At 45.6% G+C, this 20574-nt stretch overlaps 1 protein-coding gene across 1 annotated transcript in view; it reads right to left on the bottom strand.

The window, feature by feature from the left end:
* Positions 1-10327: 10327 nt before the first annotated feature.
* GP9 (glycoprotein IX platelet) overlaps positions 10328-20574 on the bottom strand; it is a 10761-nt gene continuing 514 nt past the window's right edge. Inside the window, exon 2 of the mRNA XM_034777752.1 lies at positions 10328-11701. Within this exon, the coding sequence (XP_034633643.1) occupies positions 11071-11701 (631 nt within the window). The 3' untranslated portion in view covers positions 10328-11070. The remainder of the gene's footprint in view (positions 11702-20574) is intronic.

The following is a 20574-nucleotide window of genomic DNA, read 5'->3' as shown; positions in this document are numbered from 1 at the left end:
AGCTAAAAAAAAAAACGGAGCCAGGCTGCAGATGTGCCCCGGCTAGCAGGGGGAGGAGGAGGGAGTGAAGGGAGAGAGAGAAGGGGGGGTGGCCAGGGCTTCAGCGGGGCGCTGCCACGTGGTCCCTCCCACCGTGCCACCTGCCGGGAGGGCTCCACACCGCTCCAGTCGGCTGGGAGAGAAGGACGCGGACTGCGCTGCCGGGCTTGCTGCAGGGTGCTCCCGTCCTCCACGCTGCTGCCCCCTACAGGGCAGCCGGAGTAGAAGAACAACAACAACAAAAAGCGGTTGTGCCGCCCTAGGATTGGGCGGAATGCCGCCTCCTACAAGCTGTCACCCCAAGCATCAGCTTACTTGGCTGGTGCCTGGAGCCGGCCCTGTCTGTGGCAGCAGCCCTGTTCTGCTTAGCACAGGATCTGCTCTCCCTGGGCTGTGTCTCTGGCTCTGTGGCTGCAGCCCTGCTCCTAGCACAGGATCTGCTCTCCCTGGGCTGTGTTTCTGGCTCTGTGGCTTTACCCTGCTCCCAGCACGGGGTCTGCTCTGTGGGCCGCTTCCGAGACTCTGCTCTCAGCTCTGACCTGCTTCCTGGGCTGCTTTTCTGGCCCCTCTGGCTGGCACAGCTCTGTTCCCACAGCTTGGGCCCCTGCTCTTTCCTTAGCTTGGCCCCACTTTGTCTGACCCAGGCAATTCCTGCTCACACGGAGGACGGGACCCACCCTGGCCTCCTTACTCACTGATTAGCCTGCCAGCCCTGTCAGTCAGGCTGACCTGGAGCATTGGCCTTTCCCCATTCTTTTAGTACTGTGAGCTAGCCAACCAAAACACCCCCACTGAATGTTAGTAAGGAGGTCCCCTTACATCAGGTTGAGCATATTAGTAGAGCAGAGAGGGGAAGCTTGTACTGTATGTGTCCTGTGATACATGGTGGACTTCAGTATCGAGTGCCATCAATTCAGCAACTGCTAGGAGTACTAAATTAGCACATGTTGTGGATGTGCTGACTTGAAAATCTCAACCTCTCACTTAAAACAGACTAAATCCCTCTGCATTACAGTTCAGTGACTGAATTGTATAAATAGATAGCTTCCTTTAAGCAACACAAATGTAAATATTCTGTACTCTGAATTCTGGAATATTTGTGTGTGTGTGTGTAAAAGGCCCGATTTGCAAGGTGGTGAGTGCTCTTGTCTCTGCAGGATTGGGCCATCAGTGAGTATTTTGTAGGTAGAAGAAGAGGTATTCTTATTGCCTTCTTAGCTAGTAAAATACATTACTATGTTATGTAGGGCTTGGGAGTCTGAACTCCTGGGGTCTATTCCAGATTCTGCCATCGACTTCTGAGTGGCATTGGGTACGCCCCTTAAGCCTGATTTCTACAAGTGCAGAGAATGTCTCAATTTAGGTCACTAAACAGGAGATGTAGTACTCACTTGAAGGCTCTTAATCTCTATATGCCTCAGCTTCTCCATCTGCAAAATGGGACTAGTGTTACCCTATCTCTGAGGTGTTGTGAAGCTCAATGATGATTGAAATGCTCTGAGCTACACAGATGAAAGTGCACATTATTTATATGTATGTATTTAGTGCTCAAGGCATATCTGCAGGATTTGTAACTCCCATGTTGTTCAGGGCCAGACTAGTCAATCAGCCAAGGAAGGCTATTAAAAGCCATAGGCCTGAAATTAGGAATAGGTCACTTCAGATGATGGAGCAGAAATTTCTCTCCAAGCAGTACAACCAACCATGTAAAGAGAGGATCCTGAACCTCTTCAACATGCTGCCCTCATGTAGGAACAAACTTAAGCCTTGCGCTCTCATACCCTCACAGGGTTATATTGCAAAAGAATCTGTCTGCTGGTCCTCGAGAGAGAGGATCTTGTGTGTGTAAGCAGAGTCAGGATGAGCTCTACCCTGACATCTGATGGTGAATTGTGGCGAGTGTGGAAAAGAATTTCAGGGGCTGATCTTGTTTGCATAGGCACACCCACCCCGCCTAGCATGAGCCCAGGGCAGCCCAAAATGGTCACTTTGGCTGCTGTGTGATCCCCAGTTTCTCTGTTATTGGGGCAGGAGAAATAAAGTGTTGTTACCCTAATTATGTGAATCAAGGACAATGAAACTGTTTTATGACAGAGGGTCTCACCATCAGCCAAGTAGCACTTGCTAGACTAGGGACATGGGTTCCAAAACCCAGTGAATTGAGAGAGGTTGGGGATAGGTAAGTGTACCTGATGGTATGGGCCCATTTTGAGGATCTGGATTACCAATTGTACTATCTCCTCTCTTCACTATTGAATAACAGAGCTAATTTTGATTCCCTTAAGAGTCTAGCTTATGACTGCTGAGCTGACTTCACTTTGGGCCAATGGTGCACTCTAGGGCTCCCCTACTACAAACTGAAATCACTAAAAGAGCTAAAATTACTGAGCTGAGATCACTGAGTGCTGTGTTAACTAGTGGGGGAGCCTGAAGATATATTGCTAAGCGGCTGGCAGAGTGGAGCAGTTTGCGGGACAGCTAGAGCGGTTCATGGGACGGCTACTGGGGTGGAGTAGCTGGCAGTGTGGAGCAGTTTGTGGGATGGTTGGAGTGGCCCACAGAACAGCGAGCGGAGCGGGGACAGCTGGAGCGGCTCACGGGACAGCTGGAGGAGCGGCTGGTAGAACAGAGGAGGCAGTCGGCCCTGGACCACATAAGGTGCCCCTTAACACCCTGTGTGCCCCCCTCCCCCATTTCCATCCAGGCTGTGTGTGGCGGGGGGGGGGGGGTAAAACTCTGCAAATAAACTTTTGAACTCTGGGGCAGCACTGACCAGGGACAGAGACTTTTGGGTTGTTGGACTTTGGGGTGATTGGACTTAAGACCCTGAGGGGAAAAGGACACTGTCAAACTTACTTGGAGGTGGGTCTTTTGCTCATGGTTTGTGTTATGAATCCTGTTTGTGCTGTTTACCCAACATAATGCCGCATTGTTTCCCTCCTTTATTAAAAGGCTTTTTGCTACACTCAGACTCCGTGCTTGTGAGAGGGGTCTTGTATTGCCTCCTAGAGGTGCCCGGGGGGTGGTATGTAATTGTCCCAGGTCACTGGGTGGGGGCTCGAGCCAGTGTTGCATTGCGTTATTGAAACGGAACCCCTAGGTACTGAACCCGGCCCTTGTTGCTGCCAACTCAGAGGGGCAGAAGGGTTACATGTGCTTGAACTCTCCACTTCCCAGTCCACTTTGCACCTCACTATAGTACTATATACGTATCTTTTCTTTAAAACAAAAGGGGTTTTGAATGCAGAGCCCCAGCCCTGTGTGAACATCTCCTTCTGTGACTTAATATAACTCTGCCTAATCAGGTGTTACATGGACTGGAACCATGCAAAGAGCTAACTGGAAAAAAATATGCCAAAGTTTGATTGCCCCAGAAACTGATAGCTTAGTTTGAGTCCTCCTTTTTATTAGGAATAAAGGGTCTGATTCTCTACTGTTCTTTTACCTTGTGTAGTTATTTATAGCTGTGAAAATGGGGAGTAAAATCCTACCACTCGCTTCGCACTGATGTAAATGACACAAGATGCAAGGCACTGGAGAATCATGCCCAGGATAAGTGAAAGGGATATCTGGCTTGAGCCAGAATACGTATATATGTTAATGCTGCTTCTGTAGCACCTGCATGTATAATTCACTGGCATGGTCTGTCTGTCTCCCTGCCTCCCTCCCTCTCGATCCACCAGAGGGCAATATGAAACACCCATTCATATTTGATTATACTAGCAGCCTGCTGCCTACAGATAAAGGAATTCTTATTCAGCAAAAGTGGTGGCAGATGCCTGTTGATGGTTTTTTTTTAGTGCTGAGGTCCTGGGTTCTAGTCATTGAACAAATACCTGTATGTTTGCAGCCACTATATATTAAGTGTTAATATTAGGCATTAGATTGTTACAGGCTTCAAATATATTAAGGGCTGTTATAAAGGTGATCAGTTGTTCTCCATGTCCTCTGAAGGTAGGACAAGAAGTCATGGTCTTAACCTAAATCTCCCTTGTTGCAGATTAATATTAGGAAAAACTTTCTAACTATAAAGATTGTTAAGCACTGGAACAAGCTTCCAAGGGAGGTTGTGGAATCTCTCACTGAAGGTTTTTAAGAACAGGTTGGACAAACACCAGTCAGGGATGGTCTAGGTTTACTTGATCCTGTCTCAGCACAGGAAGGCTGGACTAGATGACTTGTTGTTGTCCCTTCCAGCCCTATGTTTCTATGATTTTGTGTTGCACCTGCTTTGAGTGGAAGGGCTCTATTACACCAGTTGGAATGTGTTCCTTTGTTCTGAGGACTTTTCACATTTGATGGTACCTCCTGTTACTGAAAGAGCAACACAAATCCACATACATCAGAAGCCAGCTTCTGGTGGGTGAAATAAGCAACAAAACCTTATCATGCATGAAATTAAAAGTGAGTCTTTCATGGACCTAATTATATGTCACATAATAAATGAAAACATTAAAGTAAATTAAAGGTATTCATGTTAAATTACTCTGCGTGCATATGATTTATGAGTATTGTAAGCCTGTCAGTTATTTAAGAGAAGAGGATGTTTTTGGCTGCTTTTTTATTTAGCAGATACGCCTATTCAAGTGAAGCCTAAAAAATATTTTCCACCACAACATTTTAATTGTCAGTTACATAAACATATTCTCAGCTTATTGTAGTTCAGGGAACAATTGTTTCTTATGAACATATTTAGTACGATCAATATTTTTTTACTGCCCTCAGCTTTAATATTATATAAGGCCATTTGTCTTGTTAAATCTAAAACCAAATCTCAAACCTCTTAATTACTCAGAATCCCAGCAATTATACTTTATAGTAAACTTTTCCCTCACTGAAGGTTTTATCTTTTCTGAAGTTTACCAAGGCTTATTTTATGATCCTTTTGTGAATATGAACTTGCATCTCTTATTAATATGATAAACAATTTTTCATTTCTGTAGTACTGCTTGTCTGAGGATTTCAAGTAACTACAAATATTAAGTCCTAGGGATACATCTGTGAGACAGGGAATAAACTATTTAGTTTCCTTACCTGTAAGCAACAGAATAACAATGATGAAGTTTGATGTCCAATCCTTCAGCATTTACTCATGTGAACAGGTGTTGATTTTAATGAGACTAGTCACATAAGTGTTATAGGAACAAGCTGTTTTGCACAGCATGCTATGTACTGGTTGGTTGGTGCCATCCACACCAGCAGTGGCTGCATTCCAGTATTTCTGTACAACAAGATTAGCTGTTAAACAATAAGCTCATCTCAACCTTAATGCTTTGGGAGTCTAAAAGGCATAGCACCTTGTACATGTACAATCTTCCTTATTAATACCAGCACCTGTTGTCTGATCCAAAATCTCCAGCCCTTTCAGATACAGAACTGTTGCTGACTTTTGATAAGCAGTAAGCATGAAGAAGGGCTCCTGGATCAGGGATTTCTTGTTATAAATAGACTGGATAATAACAGATGGATTAGACACTTATCTTTGAACAAATACTGACTCATCCTTCTCTGGTGGTGTCTTTCCTACTCATTCACTACCTTAAGTTACTTCCCTCTTTATTTAGATACAGGGAAAAAGTATGTGGTATTAAGCTTAAAGCACAAAGTGTAAATTCCTTTTTAAATAGTACACCACTTACTGTGATTCCTAGAGAAATATGAAAGTGGATATATTCACTGCTTTGCATGCTTGAAAGTATGAGATGGTGGAAGAGGACATTGTTGTCTTCTGGGCCTTTCACAATCTGCCTTGGGATCGGTCTGTATGTTCCATTGTAGGTGGCCGGTGTAGCATTTATTTATTTTTTGCTTCTGTCTGTTGTGAATGGGCTGTAACTGATAGATTTGATTGGCTGTGGGGAAAGCTGGGTACAGAACGTGACTTACTTAGACAGCAGTGACCTGGTCAGATAGGCATTTAACAGTACTCTCCAACCTTGATAACCATTCAGGTCAGCTGCCCCTTTTTCAGGGTTTCTCTGGATAAAAGCCAGGGGTGGTTCAGAAGTGATAAACAGAACTCTGCCTTGTGGAATGGAAATGCTGCATCGGAAATTATTCTCCCCTTTTCCTCATTTACTATTGGGTTCAGAATGCCAGAGACCAGGAAACACATCTTCCTGAAGCAACCCTTTTGCAAACTGTATAGTATGTTGATAACTTTTTATCTACAGTGCTCCTTATTCAGCATGCACTCTTCTACAGGCTCAAAGTAGAAGCTACCCTATTTGTCACTGGGTCATTCCTGTGTATGTTCTAACAAACAAAATCCTGCAAAGGTGAGGTTCACTAGTTGAGAGTAACAGGTAAGCTTCCCAGCTATGCATGGGACTACAGTAACTCCCCACTTAACGTTGTAGTTATGTTCCTGAAAAATTCGACTTGAAGTGAAACGATGTTACGCGAATCCAATTTCCCCATAAGAATTAATGTAAATGGCGGGGGTTAGGTTCCAGGGCAGCTTCCCCTACTCTGCAAGCACCAGAGGCAGGGGTTCAACCTTCAGCCCACCCACTCCACTCCTTCCCCCAAGCCCCCACCCTTGACCCGCCTCTTCTCCCCACCTCCTCCACCTTTACTTCGCTCGCTGCGTCCTGGCTCCTCCCCCGTCCCTCCCTTCCCTTCTAAACGTGGCAAGACAGCCGATTGCCGCTTAGGGGAGGGAGGGGGGAGGTGCGCCGAGTCCTCGTTCCTCCCCCTCCCTCCTGCCCGGGGCAATCAGCTGGCTTACCACGTTTGGGAGGCAGGGGAGGGAAGGGGAGCCTGCACTCCGAGTCCTCGCTCTTCCCCCCCTCCCTCCTGCCTCCAAAATGCCACAAGCCAGCTGATTGCTGTTGGCAGGAGGCAGGGGAGGGAGGGGGGAGGTGCGCCGAGTCCTCGCTCCTCCCGCCTCCCTCCTGCCCAGGGCAATCAGCTGGCTTGCGGTGTTTTGGAGGCAGGAGGGAGGGGGAAGGAGCGAGGACTCGGCGCACAGGCTCCCCCTCCCGCCCCTGCCTCCCGAATGCCACAAGCCAGCTGATTGCTGCCGGCAGGAGGCAGGAGGGAGGGGGAGCCTGCGCGCCGAATCCTCGCTCCTCCCTCCTGCCTCCAAAACACCGCAAGCCAGCTGATTGCCATGGGCAGGAGGCGGGGGGAGGAGGGCGAAGGCGCTGATCCGCGGGGTCTGCCGGCGGGCGGGAGGCGCTGGGGGGGAGGGGGACGTAGGGAGGCTGCCAGCTGTGGAGAAAGCAGGCAGCCAAACAACGTAAGACTGGAGCATTGCACAACTTTAAATGGGTATGTTCTCTAATTGATCAGCAACGTAACAATGAAACAACGTTAAGCGGGACGACTTTAAGTGAGGAGTTACTGTACATGATAGTTGAATCTAGTAAAACTTCCCTGTTCCTTAACTGTATGTAAGGAGTCACGTTCTACATCGGGGCGGGCAAACTTTTTGGCCTGAGGGCTGCATCGGGTTTCGGAAAGTGTATGGAGGGCCGGTTAGGGGAGGCTGTGCCTCCCCAAACAGCCAAGCATGGCCCGGCCCCTGCCTCCTATACCCCCCTGCTTCTTGCCCCCTGACTCCCCCCGCCCAGGAGTCCTGCCCCATCCAACCCCGCCTGTTCCCTGATGGCCCCCCCAGGACCCCTGCCCCATTCACCCCCCCCATTCCCTGTCCCCTGACCGCCCCCAGAACCCCAACCCAACCCCCCCTCCTTCCTGACTGCCCCCTGGAACTCCTGCACCCATTCAACCCGCCTGTTCCCCGCCCTCTGACCGTCCTGACCCCTATCCATAACCCCACCTCCTGAACACCACCCCAAACTCCCCTGCCCTCTGTCCAACCCTCCCTGCTCCCTGCCCCCTTACTGCGCTACCTGGAGCACCGGTGGCTGGTGGTGCAGTTGTGGCTGGAGCCAGCCACACCACCATGCAGCACAGAGCACCGGGTCAGGCCCTGGCTCTGAAGCTGCGTTGCCCAGCCGTGCAGAGCATTGTGCCGGCGGCGCAGTGCGCTGAGGTTGCGGGGGAGGGGGAACAGCAGGGGAGGGGCCAGGGGCTAGCCTCCCAGGCCAGGAGCTCAGAGGTCGGGCAGGAGGGTCCTGCGGGCTGGATGTGGCCCATGAGCCGTAGTTTTCCCACCTCTGTACTACAATTCTATTTCACCCATTCATTGTAGTGGGGTTTCATAGGGCAGAATGTCACCATTTTTGTACAAAAATACATATTTGCCTTTCCATGCACAAAAGGCAATCATGTGCTTCAGTCTGAATAATTTATGTTTTAGATGAAGGGAATCAATAGGGGAGTCTCCATGAGAGAATACTTCCTCTGCAATGGGCTGCATTAACACTCCCTCACAAAATGGCAGCTGAATTTTAAGGTGCAGAGAAAACAGTCCTTGAGCTACATAAGCATAATACTGGTGTCTGTTTCCTTGAGATTCTCTCTTGTAGAGGTAATGTGTATGTGCCCAATTTAACAATGATAGCCAAATTGTAATATTGGATTTGTGTGTGCAGCTCTCACTGAAATGTACACATGAATCTGGAGCCAGAATTTGGCCCTGGTTTTTCACCTGAGAATGGTCAAGCCTCTATAAGTCATGCAACATCCTGGCTGGGTAGATAAGGGCACCATTGATTGTAGTCCCCTCATTGCAGCTGGAAGATTTAACATCAAACCGTATGGTGCACTGAGGAAAAGCAGTGAAGAAGACAATATAGAATTGAAAGATCGGGGGAAGTTAGCTGGGTGGAAGGTGATTGACACTGTTGGAATTTGGCCAGGACACCAGGGTTAGCATGCACCTACTTCAGAAATGTGCTGCCAAAATTGTGAGGAGGCTTCCTAAAAACCTCTCTGCTGTGGTTTCTCTTTTGCTGCTCTCCACCACATTTTCCCCTCTCTCCCACCATAAATCACCTTGCTTTCCCTTCCTTCAGTTTAAGTCCCTGTGCCGTTCAATAGTCACTCACACCCACTGTGCTTCTCTCTCCCCTAACAAGAAACCACCAGCACCTCTTGGACACTCCTCTCAGCAGCTCCTGTACCTTGTGTGCTCTTCCTTGAGTTAGAATTGGTGTCAGATGGAGGGGGTGTCATCGTGTCGCTTCTGGATCTGTGATGATTGAGTGGGGAGTGGCTACTCTTGGCAGGGGAGGAGCAGGTCACTTTTTTGATTTTTTATGGGCAGGGGGTTGGATGGACAGTAGGTAACTTGTGGCCTGAGGGGTTGGAGTTTGAGTCCCTTCTGATCTGAAGGAGGGCAGCTGGGTGAAAAGAGGATCTCCTGTGGACTGGAGGGGTAGATCCTATGCCTCTCAGGTGAGGTGTGCTGTGTCCCCTGAGGCCTATGTTCAGGGGTCAGGTAAGAAGTAGGCTTCCTGAGTCCTGGGAGATGAAGTAATTGGTTGAGGGCTGCCCCCCTTGAGGCCTGGGGAGGGAGGAGACTCAGTTAATCGGGATGTTTTCCACACCTGACTTGTAGGGGGGCCCCTGGTTGCAAATTCTGGGCTGAGTGGACAGGGAGGTTGGGAAAGAGAGGGAGGCTGCTGCAGGTGGTTCAGCTCAGCTCCAAGCTCCTAGATCAGTGTGGCTCATCAGTCGTGTGCACGGACAGGTAATGGCCCCTTATTGCTCTACTAGCACTGCTGTGTGTGTTTGAGGCTGGAGGCCTAGCTCTTCTTAGAGCAATTACGATAAACAGTCATAGCAAGCTTACTTGAATCCTGGAAGCTGAACAGCAACCAGCTTCAGCCAGGAACCTGAGGCATTTTAACAAATAACTTGCACAGGTACCTGCAAGAAAATTCCTTCGGCTCTTTCAAAAAGGGCCATGCAATCATGCAATAGGGACGTCAGTGCTATGTTGCATCCAAAAAAGAGACGCTCTAGAAGCAGAGAACCTCCTCCAGCCCTATGCTAGGGCTTTGGGTTAGCAGGAACTGTGTGTGAAGTGTGTCACATACTGTGTTTCTTCTAGGAGTTATTCAGAGTTCTCCAATCTAAGTATTGACCCAGCCTAACATGACAGATCTGAGAAGATCACAGCATAAAGTCTCATGGCTGGGGCCCTTATAAATAGTTCAGGTTGGGGAGAAGTTAGAAGCTTTAGCTGCTCCTGTAATTTTCCTCTGAGGAGATATTTTACTCCCCAGAGAGAAAGAGATCTTGTCATGGTTTCTGTAAAAATCCTAGTAATTTGTGGCCCCCAAAAAAACAACCCAGAAATTTTGCAGGATGTTTAACCAACATCTGTGGTTGTCCCATGTAATTATGCAACAGACTTCGATAAGTGTGAATGCGTAAGAAACATCCTTTATTTAAATATCACACACAGAGAACAATTTTTCTCAAGTGTTTCCTAGGAAATTCAGTAGTATATAAAAGGACTCCTTAAAGGATGCACATTAATTTTCAGGAAGCTTAAAATCATATTTATTAAGGGATAAATCCAAGGGCTGGTCCCAATAGCCACACTGGTTCTGCTGCCAAGGGAACCTCTGCATGCTGTCAAATTCAGCCCTCTCCTCTGCAGGTGCAAGTGTGCAGCTGTTGAAGTCAATAGGACTCCACCTGCATGATGGGGTGCAGTCAGCTGTAGGATCAGAGTCTAAATTAGTAACAATAGTGCAATCAAAATCCACCAGAAACTAGCTGGCAGTAGACTGTAAATAGCCTTGTGCTAGAAGAGCTGGGATTTCATTGGTAAAAATGGGAAATTAATTCTTCAAAAATCACAAGACCAGACAAGTAAAATTTCCTAACTACTTTCCTTAGATATTTAGAGAATGTAATATTAAAATAACTTATGCTGACTTGCCAGTAAGTTAAATTTAAGTGCATTTTAGAGGTGGCCTCCAACCAAAACCTTGGATCTGAATACTGGATCTTTATACAAACTTCTCCCGCCCCCAAACTTTGTGACGCGGGACCCATCTCGAGTACACTTACACTCACATAGCCAGTAATAGCTAAGACGGGTATCCTTTGTATTAGGTTAGTTTGGCATTTCTGTGAAGAGCTATTGGTGACAGCAACATCTCATTATGACATGTAATTTTCTAGGTTATACTTCCGCAGCCGCGAGACAGCAGAATAATAATCTCTTGTGGTAACCTGGTAGGCTAGCTTTCTGGAGAACTTCAGGGCACATAATGTTAAAATTAGTACAAGTACTGCAAAAGTGATCAAAGCGAGGTCTCGCCAAAAGAAATCGAGGCATTTAATTGGGAGGGATTTCCTGCAGCTGTCCAGCTCATTCCCACTCAACTGGCTCAAAGGCTTCCTCTCATTGGAAGCTGGGGTTGCACAGATAACGTTAGCAATAGAAGATTCGGAGAAGTCCTCCAGCCAGAGTTTGAGATACAGAATGTCACAGTCACAATTCCAGGGATTGTCGGACACATTCACTTCCTCTAGCTTATGTAAGTTGTCAAATGCGCCAGCACGAACTGTGGTCATGCTGTTATTCTGTAGATAAAGTTTCCTGGTGCTGACAGATAGGGCAGGCACTTCCTTTAGTCCCTTTGAGCTGCAGTCTACTAGCCAGCCCTTCATTTCTCCGAGTGGCTTACAGATGCAGGACAGAGGGCAGATTTCCGCATGGACTAAACAGAACAGCATTAATGTAACAAATCCTGCAGCAGTGGGGATCTTCATGGTGGTTATGTTTTCACTAAATAAAGGACAAAAACATATATATTTAAAAACAACTGATTAGTTATCAGGGTTCTAAATGTAAAGCTAGAATATAAAATTGTCCCCACTTCATCCTGCTTTACAGTCAGCAGAAAATCTTGAGTTTCCTGGAAGACTTTTTTCATGCCCTACAGTTCCCATAATGCCATTCTGTCTTAACCTGATTAATACTAATACATTTATGAAAGAGTGTGGTGAGTCCTTGCCACTCTCACTTTGTGCTTTATTATACAAAATATTACTGCCAAAAGCTCTTGAATAGAGATGGCCCAAGTGGTGGCTAGATCCAGGTTAGTTTTAGGTTAGGGTTTTTGATTTAGGTTCAGGGCTAGGGTTTGAATTTGGTGTTGAAATCATGTGAGATTACAAATGCTGACTTTTGCCATCTTGAATGGTGTAAGTTGACTTTAAGAAGTTATCTCCAGAGATTTTTAGCTACATCCCATTTGGTTCCTTTCTGTTATGGATCTGACCAGAATTGGTACGTTAGGGCTGGGTTCTGATGTGAGAATTTGAAGGGTGTGGATTAGAAATTCTCTTTTTTTGGCCCATCACTACTCTTTTACATACTTTATGCATGAATTCATGCATCCATCTGTAAGAGCTTATTGTTTTAAGATGTAAAATGAATACAAAACTACAAATTGTGCTTATCTGTGCTCTGACATGGCTCAGAGCTCACTTTTTGGGGGATACCACCATCATGTCTTAGGTTGGCAGGTAGTTATCCCTTTGCTGTGACAGTCCCTGTTGTTTGGAGCTGGCTCCCACCTAACATCCATCTTGGTCCCATCCATCCTCTCTTTACACATCCCCCAGTTTGTTTGTTTTTTTAAAATATGGCCAATCAAGGGATCTAACTGGAATTTCAGATCCAAACTCCTTTGCACTGTTGGGGAAATCCAGATCTAAACGTTGTGTATTGGAACCATCTCTAATTATGACGATATTTCAACCCCTAATTAGAACTTTTCTTTTCCCCTTCCTTCTATGTGGAAATCCACTGATTAAATGTGAGATTTCAAGAAAATAATTTTGATTGTATAGTGCCCTGAATACTTATCTGGGGAGAGGGATGTGCTGTTAATAGGTGACAGTTTTCTTTTTATTGTACACTCAGACCTTCCCTGTCCCCTTTCTCCACCCCCACCCCCACCCCAAAAAAGAAGATGAGATCTACTGTATTAGACTATAGAACTTACTTTGCAGGTGAATGTTGGAAGCCCAACACAAAAGCAATTTAAAACTAAATTATTCATAGATTCATAGATTATAGGACTGGAAGGGACCTCGAGAGGTCATCGAGTCCAGTCCCCTGCCCGCATGGCAGGACCAAATACTGTCTAGACCATCCCTGATAGACATTTATCTAACCTACTCTTAAATATCTCCAGAGATGGAGATTCCACAACCTCCCTAGGCAATTTATTCCAGTGTTTAACCACCCTGACAGTTAGGAACTTTTTCCTAATGTCCAACCTAGACCTCCCTTGCTGCAGTTTAAACCCATTGTTTCTGGTTCTATCCTTAGAGGCTAAGGTGAACAAGTTCTCTCCCTCCTCCTTATGACACCCTTTTAGATACCTGAAAACTGCTATCATGTCCCCTCTCAGTCTTCTCTTTTCCAAACTAAACAAACCCAGTTCTTTCAGCCTTCCTTCATAGGTCATGTTCTCAAGACCTTTAATCATTCTTGTTGCTCTTCTTTGGACCCTTTCCAATTTCTCGACATCTTTTTTAAAATGCGGCGCCCAGAACTGGACACAATACTCCAGCTGAGGCCTAACCAGAGCAGAGTAGAGCGGAAGAATGACTTCTCGTGTCTTGCTCACAACACACCTGTTAATGCATCCCAGAATCATGTTTGCTTTTTTTGCAACAGCATCACACTGTTGACTCATATTTAGCTTGTGGTCCACTATAACCCCTAGATCCCTTTCTGCCGTACTCCTTCCTAGACAGTCTTTTCCCATTCTGTATGTGTGAAATTGATTTTTCCTTCCTAAGTGGAGCACTTTGCATTTGTCTTTGTTAAACTTCATCCTGTTTACCTCAGCCCATTTCTCCAATTTGTCCAGATCATTTTGAATTATGACCCTGTCCTCCAAAGTAGTTGCAATCCCTCCCAGTTTGGTATCATCCGCAAACTTAATAAGCGTACTTTCTATGCCAATATCTAAGTCGTTGATGAAGATATTGAACAGAGCCGGTCCCAAAACAGACCCCTGCGGAACCCCACTCATTACGCCTTTCCAGCAGGATTGGGAACCATTAATAACAACTCTCTGAGTACGGTTATCCAGCCAGTTATGCACCCACCTTATAGTAGCCCCATCTAATTTGTATTTGCCTAGTTTATCGATAAGAATATCATGCGAGACCGTATCAAATGCCTTGCTAAAGTCTAGGTATACCACATCCACCGCTTCACCCTTATCCACAAGGCTCGTTATCCTATCAAAGAAAGCTATCAGATTGGTTTGACATGATTTGTTCTTCACAAATCCATGCTGGCTGTTCCCTATCACCTTACCACCTTCCAAGTGTTTGCAGATGATTTCCTTAATTACTTGCTCCATTATCTTCCCTGGCACAGAAGTTAAACTAACTGGTCTGTAGTTACCTGGGTTGTTTTTATTTCCCTTTTTATAGATGGGCACTATATTTGCCCTTTTCCAGTCTTCTGGAATCTCTCCCGTCTCCCATGACTTTCCAAAGATAATAGCTAGAGGCTCAGATACCTCCTCTATTAGCTCCTTGAGTATTCTAGGATGCATTTCATCAGGCCCGGGTGACTTGCAGGCATCTAACTTTTCTAAGTGATTTTTAACTTGTTCTTTTTTTATTTTATCCGCTAAACCTACCCCCTTCCCATTAGCATTCACTATGTTAGGCATTCCTTCAGACTTCTCGGCGAAGACCGAAACAAAGAAGTCATTAAGCATCTCTGCCATTTCCAAGTTTCCTGTTACTGTTTCTCCCTCTTCACTAAGCAGTGGACCTACCCTGTCTTTGGTCTTCCTCTTGCTTCTAATGTATTGATAAAAAGTCTTCTTGTTTCCTTTTATTCCCGTAGCTAGTTTGAGCTCATTTTGTGCCTTTGCCTTTCTAATCTTGCCCCTGCATTCCTGTGTTGTTTGCCTATATTCATCCTTTGTAATCTGTCCTAGTTTCCATTTTTTATATGACTCCTTTTTATTTTTTAGATCATGCAAGATCTCGTGGTTAAGCCAAGGTGGTCTTTTGCCACATTTTCTATCTTTCCTAACCAGCGGAATAGCTTGCTTTTGGGCCCTTAATAGTGTCCCTTTGAAAAACTGCCAACTCTCCTCAGTTGTTTTTCCCCTCAGTCTTGATTCCCATGGGACTTTACCCATCAGCTCTCTGAGCTTCCCAAAATCTGCCTTCCTGAAATCCATTGTCTCTATTTTGCTGTTCTCCCTTCTACCCTTCCTTAGAATTGCAAACTCTATGATTTCATGATCACTTTCACCCAGGCTGCCTTCTACTTTCACATTCTCAACGAGTTCCTCCCTATTTGTTAAAATCAAGTCTAGAACAGCTTCCCCCCTAGTAGCTTTTTCAACCTTCTGAAATAAAAAGTTGTCCCCAATGCAGTCCAAGAATTTGTTGGATAGTCTGTGCCCCGCTGTGTTATTCTCCCAACATATATCCGGATAGCTGAAGTCCCCCATCACCACCAAATCTTGGGCTTTGGATGATTTTGTTAGTTGCTGAAAAAAGCCTCATCCACTTCTTCCACCTAGGCAAAGCATTGGAGTTGGCAGACAAATAGAAATTATCTAATGGATTTATTCTATCTATCTCTAACCTCATGTTAGAGTGCCTTTTACATAAAAATAATATAGAATGGAAATTATACATATGTAAGTATAGAACTTGGACAGACTGTTCTTTGATATCTTAAAATGTGACCAGCCTTAATAACCCCAGTAGGAAAATGTCTCATTTGACAGGGTAAAAATTGAATTGATATTGCTTTCTTTCAGTAAACTTATTAAAGGCTGAGGTTGGATTGGTTTTGCTTTTAATAACTTTTTGCTTCAGAATCTAGAGAAGGTATCAGTTTCCTTTAAAGTAGCTTGCAATACAAATTATTAATTCAAAGATACTGAAGGCATGAATTCTGGTGAAGTCTTTAATTTTTGAACAAGAAATTATTTGGGTATCTACATGTGCCCAGGTGTAGATACAGCACAACACTTTTATTTTCTTTTTTCTAAAATAGCTACAGCAATCCAAAAGCCCTGTATAATGAAAAGTGACCAGAGTGGGATGACAGACCTGCTTAAAACTCATCTTATCCATTCTGAATTATGGATATATTGGAAATATAAATAAGTCTAAATGCTGGTCCTGTTTTCTTAATGAAATCCTAGATTGATCAGAGAGAGAGAGAGAAAGAGAGATCTAAATGCGGCTAATGTGACAACCATACCACAGAAAAACAAGGGCATGAAAACCTTTCTTCTAAACTATAGTGAAAGCAACAAATATAAACAAAAGCCATTTGTTTCAATTTCCAGCTGATTTGAATACTGAGAAAAGACTTATAAGCTTGGCGCTTTAAATCCAGGTAATGCTGCAATGCCAACTTTGACCTATTTAAGAAAATCTTTTGCTTTCATGAACTCGATAACCCAAAGTAGTTTTGAAACTCTTATATTATCTAAGCAAACCAACCCCCCACAATTCTCTTTTAAACACTTGTAAGAATAGGGTGACCAGATCGCAAGAGTGAAATATCAGGACACATTGGGCGAGCGGGGCGGGGGGAGGGGAGAGGACGACAATGACAGACACAGGTGCACAGAGCCATGAGACGGGGCCCTAGGAAGCTGCGAGAGGGGGCCCTAGGAAGCTGCGAGTGGGGGTTGTACGGCCCCTGTTGCAGCCCGCACCACAAGCCACAGGGCGAGGACACCTATTGAATTCAATGATAATTTTGCATGTGAATCGATGTACCTAGTTCTGAGATTATAAAGCCAGAAGGGATCCGGTGATCACCTGGTCTCACCGCCTGTATAGCACAGACACAGAACTTTCCCAAAATAATTCCGAGAGGATAGCTTTTAGAAAAACTTTTTAGATAAACACCATAACCCTTAGTATATTGTTAATCGTTAATTACTCTTACCATTGAAAAGGTATGCCTTATACCCAGTCTGAATTTGTATAGCTGCAAGTTCCAATTTGTATAGCTGAATTTGTATAGCTGCTCTACCTTTCTCTGCTAGACTGAAGTGCCCATTATTAACTATTTGTTCCCCATGTAGATACTTACAGTCTATAACCAAGTCATTTCTTAACCTTCTTTTTGTTAAGCTAAATAGATTGAGGTCCTTGAGTCAATCACTATAAGGCATGTTTTATAATCCTTTAATCAGTCTTGTGACTCTTCTCTGAACACTCTCCAATGTATCAATATCCTTCTTAAATTGTGCACCCCAGAACTGGACACAGTATTCCAGCAAAAAGAACAGGAGTACTTGTGGCACCTTAGAGACTAACAAATTTATTAGAGCATAAGCTTTTGTGAGCTATTGCCCACTTCTTCGGATGCATATAGAGTGGAACATATATTGAGGGGATATATATACACGCATACAGAGAGCATGAACAGGTGGGAGTTGTCTTACCAACTCTGAGAGGCCAATTAAGTAAGAGAAAAAAAATTTTTTTTGCACCAGTGCCAAATACAGAGATAAAATAACCTCTCTATCCTGCTTGAGATTCCCCTATTTAGGCATCTGGTCACCTTATTTCTGTATGCATTTCCCCAGGTTTTTTTGTAAAAATCAAAACTGAACTGCCCCAGAAATTCTGGCACGTGGAATCATCGTGTAACTCGCATGGCTTCAACCCTGCTGATGAACCTTTAGATCCACTGCACAGACTTTCGCCACTTGAGCTAATGGAGTAAGTGATGGCAGAGGCAGTAGGTTGTCATCCTATATGTGATAGATCAGCTCAATAGGGGGATGAGACACTTTTTTTGCCACTGGGTTTCACAAATATCTGCTGACAGAAGAGGAACTGTGAAACTCAGGAATCCTGGGTCTATTCCAGGCTCCTGAATGGAGTGGTCTCTAATAGTCAAAGACCCTTCTTCCCTGTCCCCTCCAGTCTATGTCTATCCTATTGCTGTCTAACCCGCCCCAGCTCCTCATCTGATTTCAACTGCCCCCCACTACTGCTCTGGATTCCTTGTCCCAGTTTCCTGGTCCTGTCTCACTCTCCTTTCTCCCCGCCCCCATCCCTCAGATGGGATGTTCGTTCCAGACTGGCAAAATTATAAGGCTTCCCAACATTTCAACACTTCCCATTTTAAATTTTTGGTTGCTTAACTATAGGCTAGCTCTGCCTACAACAAAGCATATTCAGAACCTCTGATTAAAGGGATTATAAGTGTAGCAACCTCCATCATAGCTAGTCACCAGAGATTGAACCCGAGCCATCCAGACTTAAAAGCATGAGCTTCTACTACTTGAGTTCAAGATATAACTCCCTTAGCTGGTAGCTATACAGTTATCCTCTAAAAATCCACCAGAGGAGGGCACAAAACACATGTTGGACAGTGAATTACAAAAGTGCCAAATATTATTATTAGACCTGCAATACTTTTCACAATAAACATCAGTGGGGGATAAACTGGGAGTTTAAGAATATTTGGAAAACAATTTTAGAATAAAATTGCTGTGGTTTAAAAGAAAAAAAAAACCTGTTAAAACTCATAACTTAGCAGTATTCAGTGTTTGAAAAAAAACAACAACAACTTTTAGGAGCTATGGGATACAAGTTAAGAATGTTGAAACAGGAAGATGTTATGCTTAGTTACCACCTGGGCAAGGCGGCGTGCTATGTAATACTTGCAAGATTTCACTGTAATGTTTTACAATATATAGCAGCGCAATGCTGATTCCACTGATATTGTTGAGCAATTCATGCTGATTTTATTTCAGCCCACATCTTAATAGTTTTGAATACTATAGATCACAATTTTCAGCTCAGTTGGTCTGAACACGCAGAGCTTTAAAACTGCTATGCTCTAAACTGTATATTAACTACAATTTTATAAACCTGCATGTCAGAGAACTGTGTGCCACTACTACTAGACAGTGGCACAAGGCAATTCAGTGTGAATCACAGCAAAGTAGGACTGGAAGGGACATCAATAGGTCATCTAGTCAAACCCCTGCACTGAGACAGGACTGAGTAATAACAAACTAGACCATCCTTGACAGGTGTTTGTCTAACCTCTTAAAAAACTCCAATGACTGCTATTCCATAACCTCTCTAGGTAATTTGTCCAGTGCTTAACTACCTTTACAGTTAGGAAGTTTTTCCTAATGTTTAACCTAAATCTCCCTTGCTACAATTTAAGCCCATTGCTTCTTTTTCCTGCATGTTCTGAGTGGGATGGGGGTGAGTCCAGGCAGTGGGATTGGGGGGAGGGAGGTCGAGGAAGTCAGTGGGTGTGTGGGGATGGACCAGGGGAAGCAGGGTGGAGGAACTGAGGGGGACAGGACTGGGACTGGGGGAGTCAGGGGGGCTGAGGGGGATGGGACAGGACTGGGATGGGGGGAGCAGGGTAGGGGCTGAGGGGAGCATGAATGGGACAGGGTAGAGAGCTGTGTAGAGTGGGGCGGGGCGGGGGAGACAATGGGGCTGGGCTGGGGAGGGTCGGGGGGTTGGGGAGAGGGACAGGGTCTGGAGGGGATGAGAGAGGGGAGCAGGACTGGAATGGGGGGAAGTTGAGGAGGTGGGACAGCAAGGGGAGCGATGGGGATGGAATGACGGGAGAGGCTGAAGAAGAGATTTGGGGTAGGGCAGGGACTGAGGGCAGTGGGTTCGGGGTGGGAGGTACAGGGGGGACTGCGGGGGAGGCTGAGGGAACAGGGTCAGGGTGGGGGCTGAGGGCAGTGGGTTGGGTCTACACTGGCACCTCTCAGCATTGCTGTGCCGGGCGGCAGACCTGCGCCAGTGCTACCCTGGCAATGGAAGAGTCCTCAGTGGAAATGCAGACTTCATGACACAGACCCTCCTCATCACTTCAAACCTGATGCTGCTCTGGTCAGTCGCTAGGCTCTTGTCACTTTCAAACCCATGCAGGGTATCTGGCTCTTTTTCAGTTCTCAGGTTAAGAAAAGCCTCTGCATTTTGTGAGGGCTTCAGCATTCACATTCCTACTTCACAAACTGTCTGCCTGACACATTGCTCCCAGGGCATTCATCTTTATTCATTATCGGCAGGTCCATCAGATTAACGAGCAACACAGGGGGAAGCAACACAATGGTGTCAAGGATTTTTAATTTTTCAAACTACTTTGGCCTCAACAGGGATAACAGCAAATCTGGACAGAGCAGATGGGTGTCAGGATGGGTTTGGGTATTTATTTATTTATTTAAGTGAAAATGTTTGGGTCTGAGCAAAGGCTGCAAACTTCCCTTTGGAAACCTTTGCTGATCTTTTGCCCCAGGGGCTAACGACAGCCTGGAATCCGGGACAGATTTCCACATCCATGCAGGGTGAGATGATGGGGGGAGGGAAAGGGAGGGGAGGGACTGTGGGGGAGGCTGTTGGAACAGGGTCAGGGACTGAGGGCAGTGGATTGAGGGTGGGGGGCACAAGAGGGACACTGCGGGGGAGGCAGAGGGAATAGGGTCAGGGTGGGGCTGAGGGCAGTGGGTCTGGTGAGATGATGGGGGAGGGGAGGGACTGTGGGGGAGGCAGAGGGAACAGGGTCAGGGTGGGGGCTGAGGGCAGTGGATTGAGGGGGGGGGGTACAGGGGGGACTGGGGAGGGGGCGTAGGGAGCAGGGTCAGGGAG

This window comes from Trachemys scripta, chromosome 7 (assembly GCF_013100865.1).
Source record: "Trachemys scripta elegans isolate TJP31775 chromosome 7, CAS_Tse_1.0, whole genome shotgun sequence".
NCBI lineage: Eukaryota > Metazoa > Chordata > Testudines > Emydidae > Trachemys > Trachemys scripta.
Note: the sequence above shows the minus strand (reverse complement) of the source record. Positions and strands in the feature narration are given on the sequence as shown.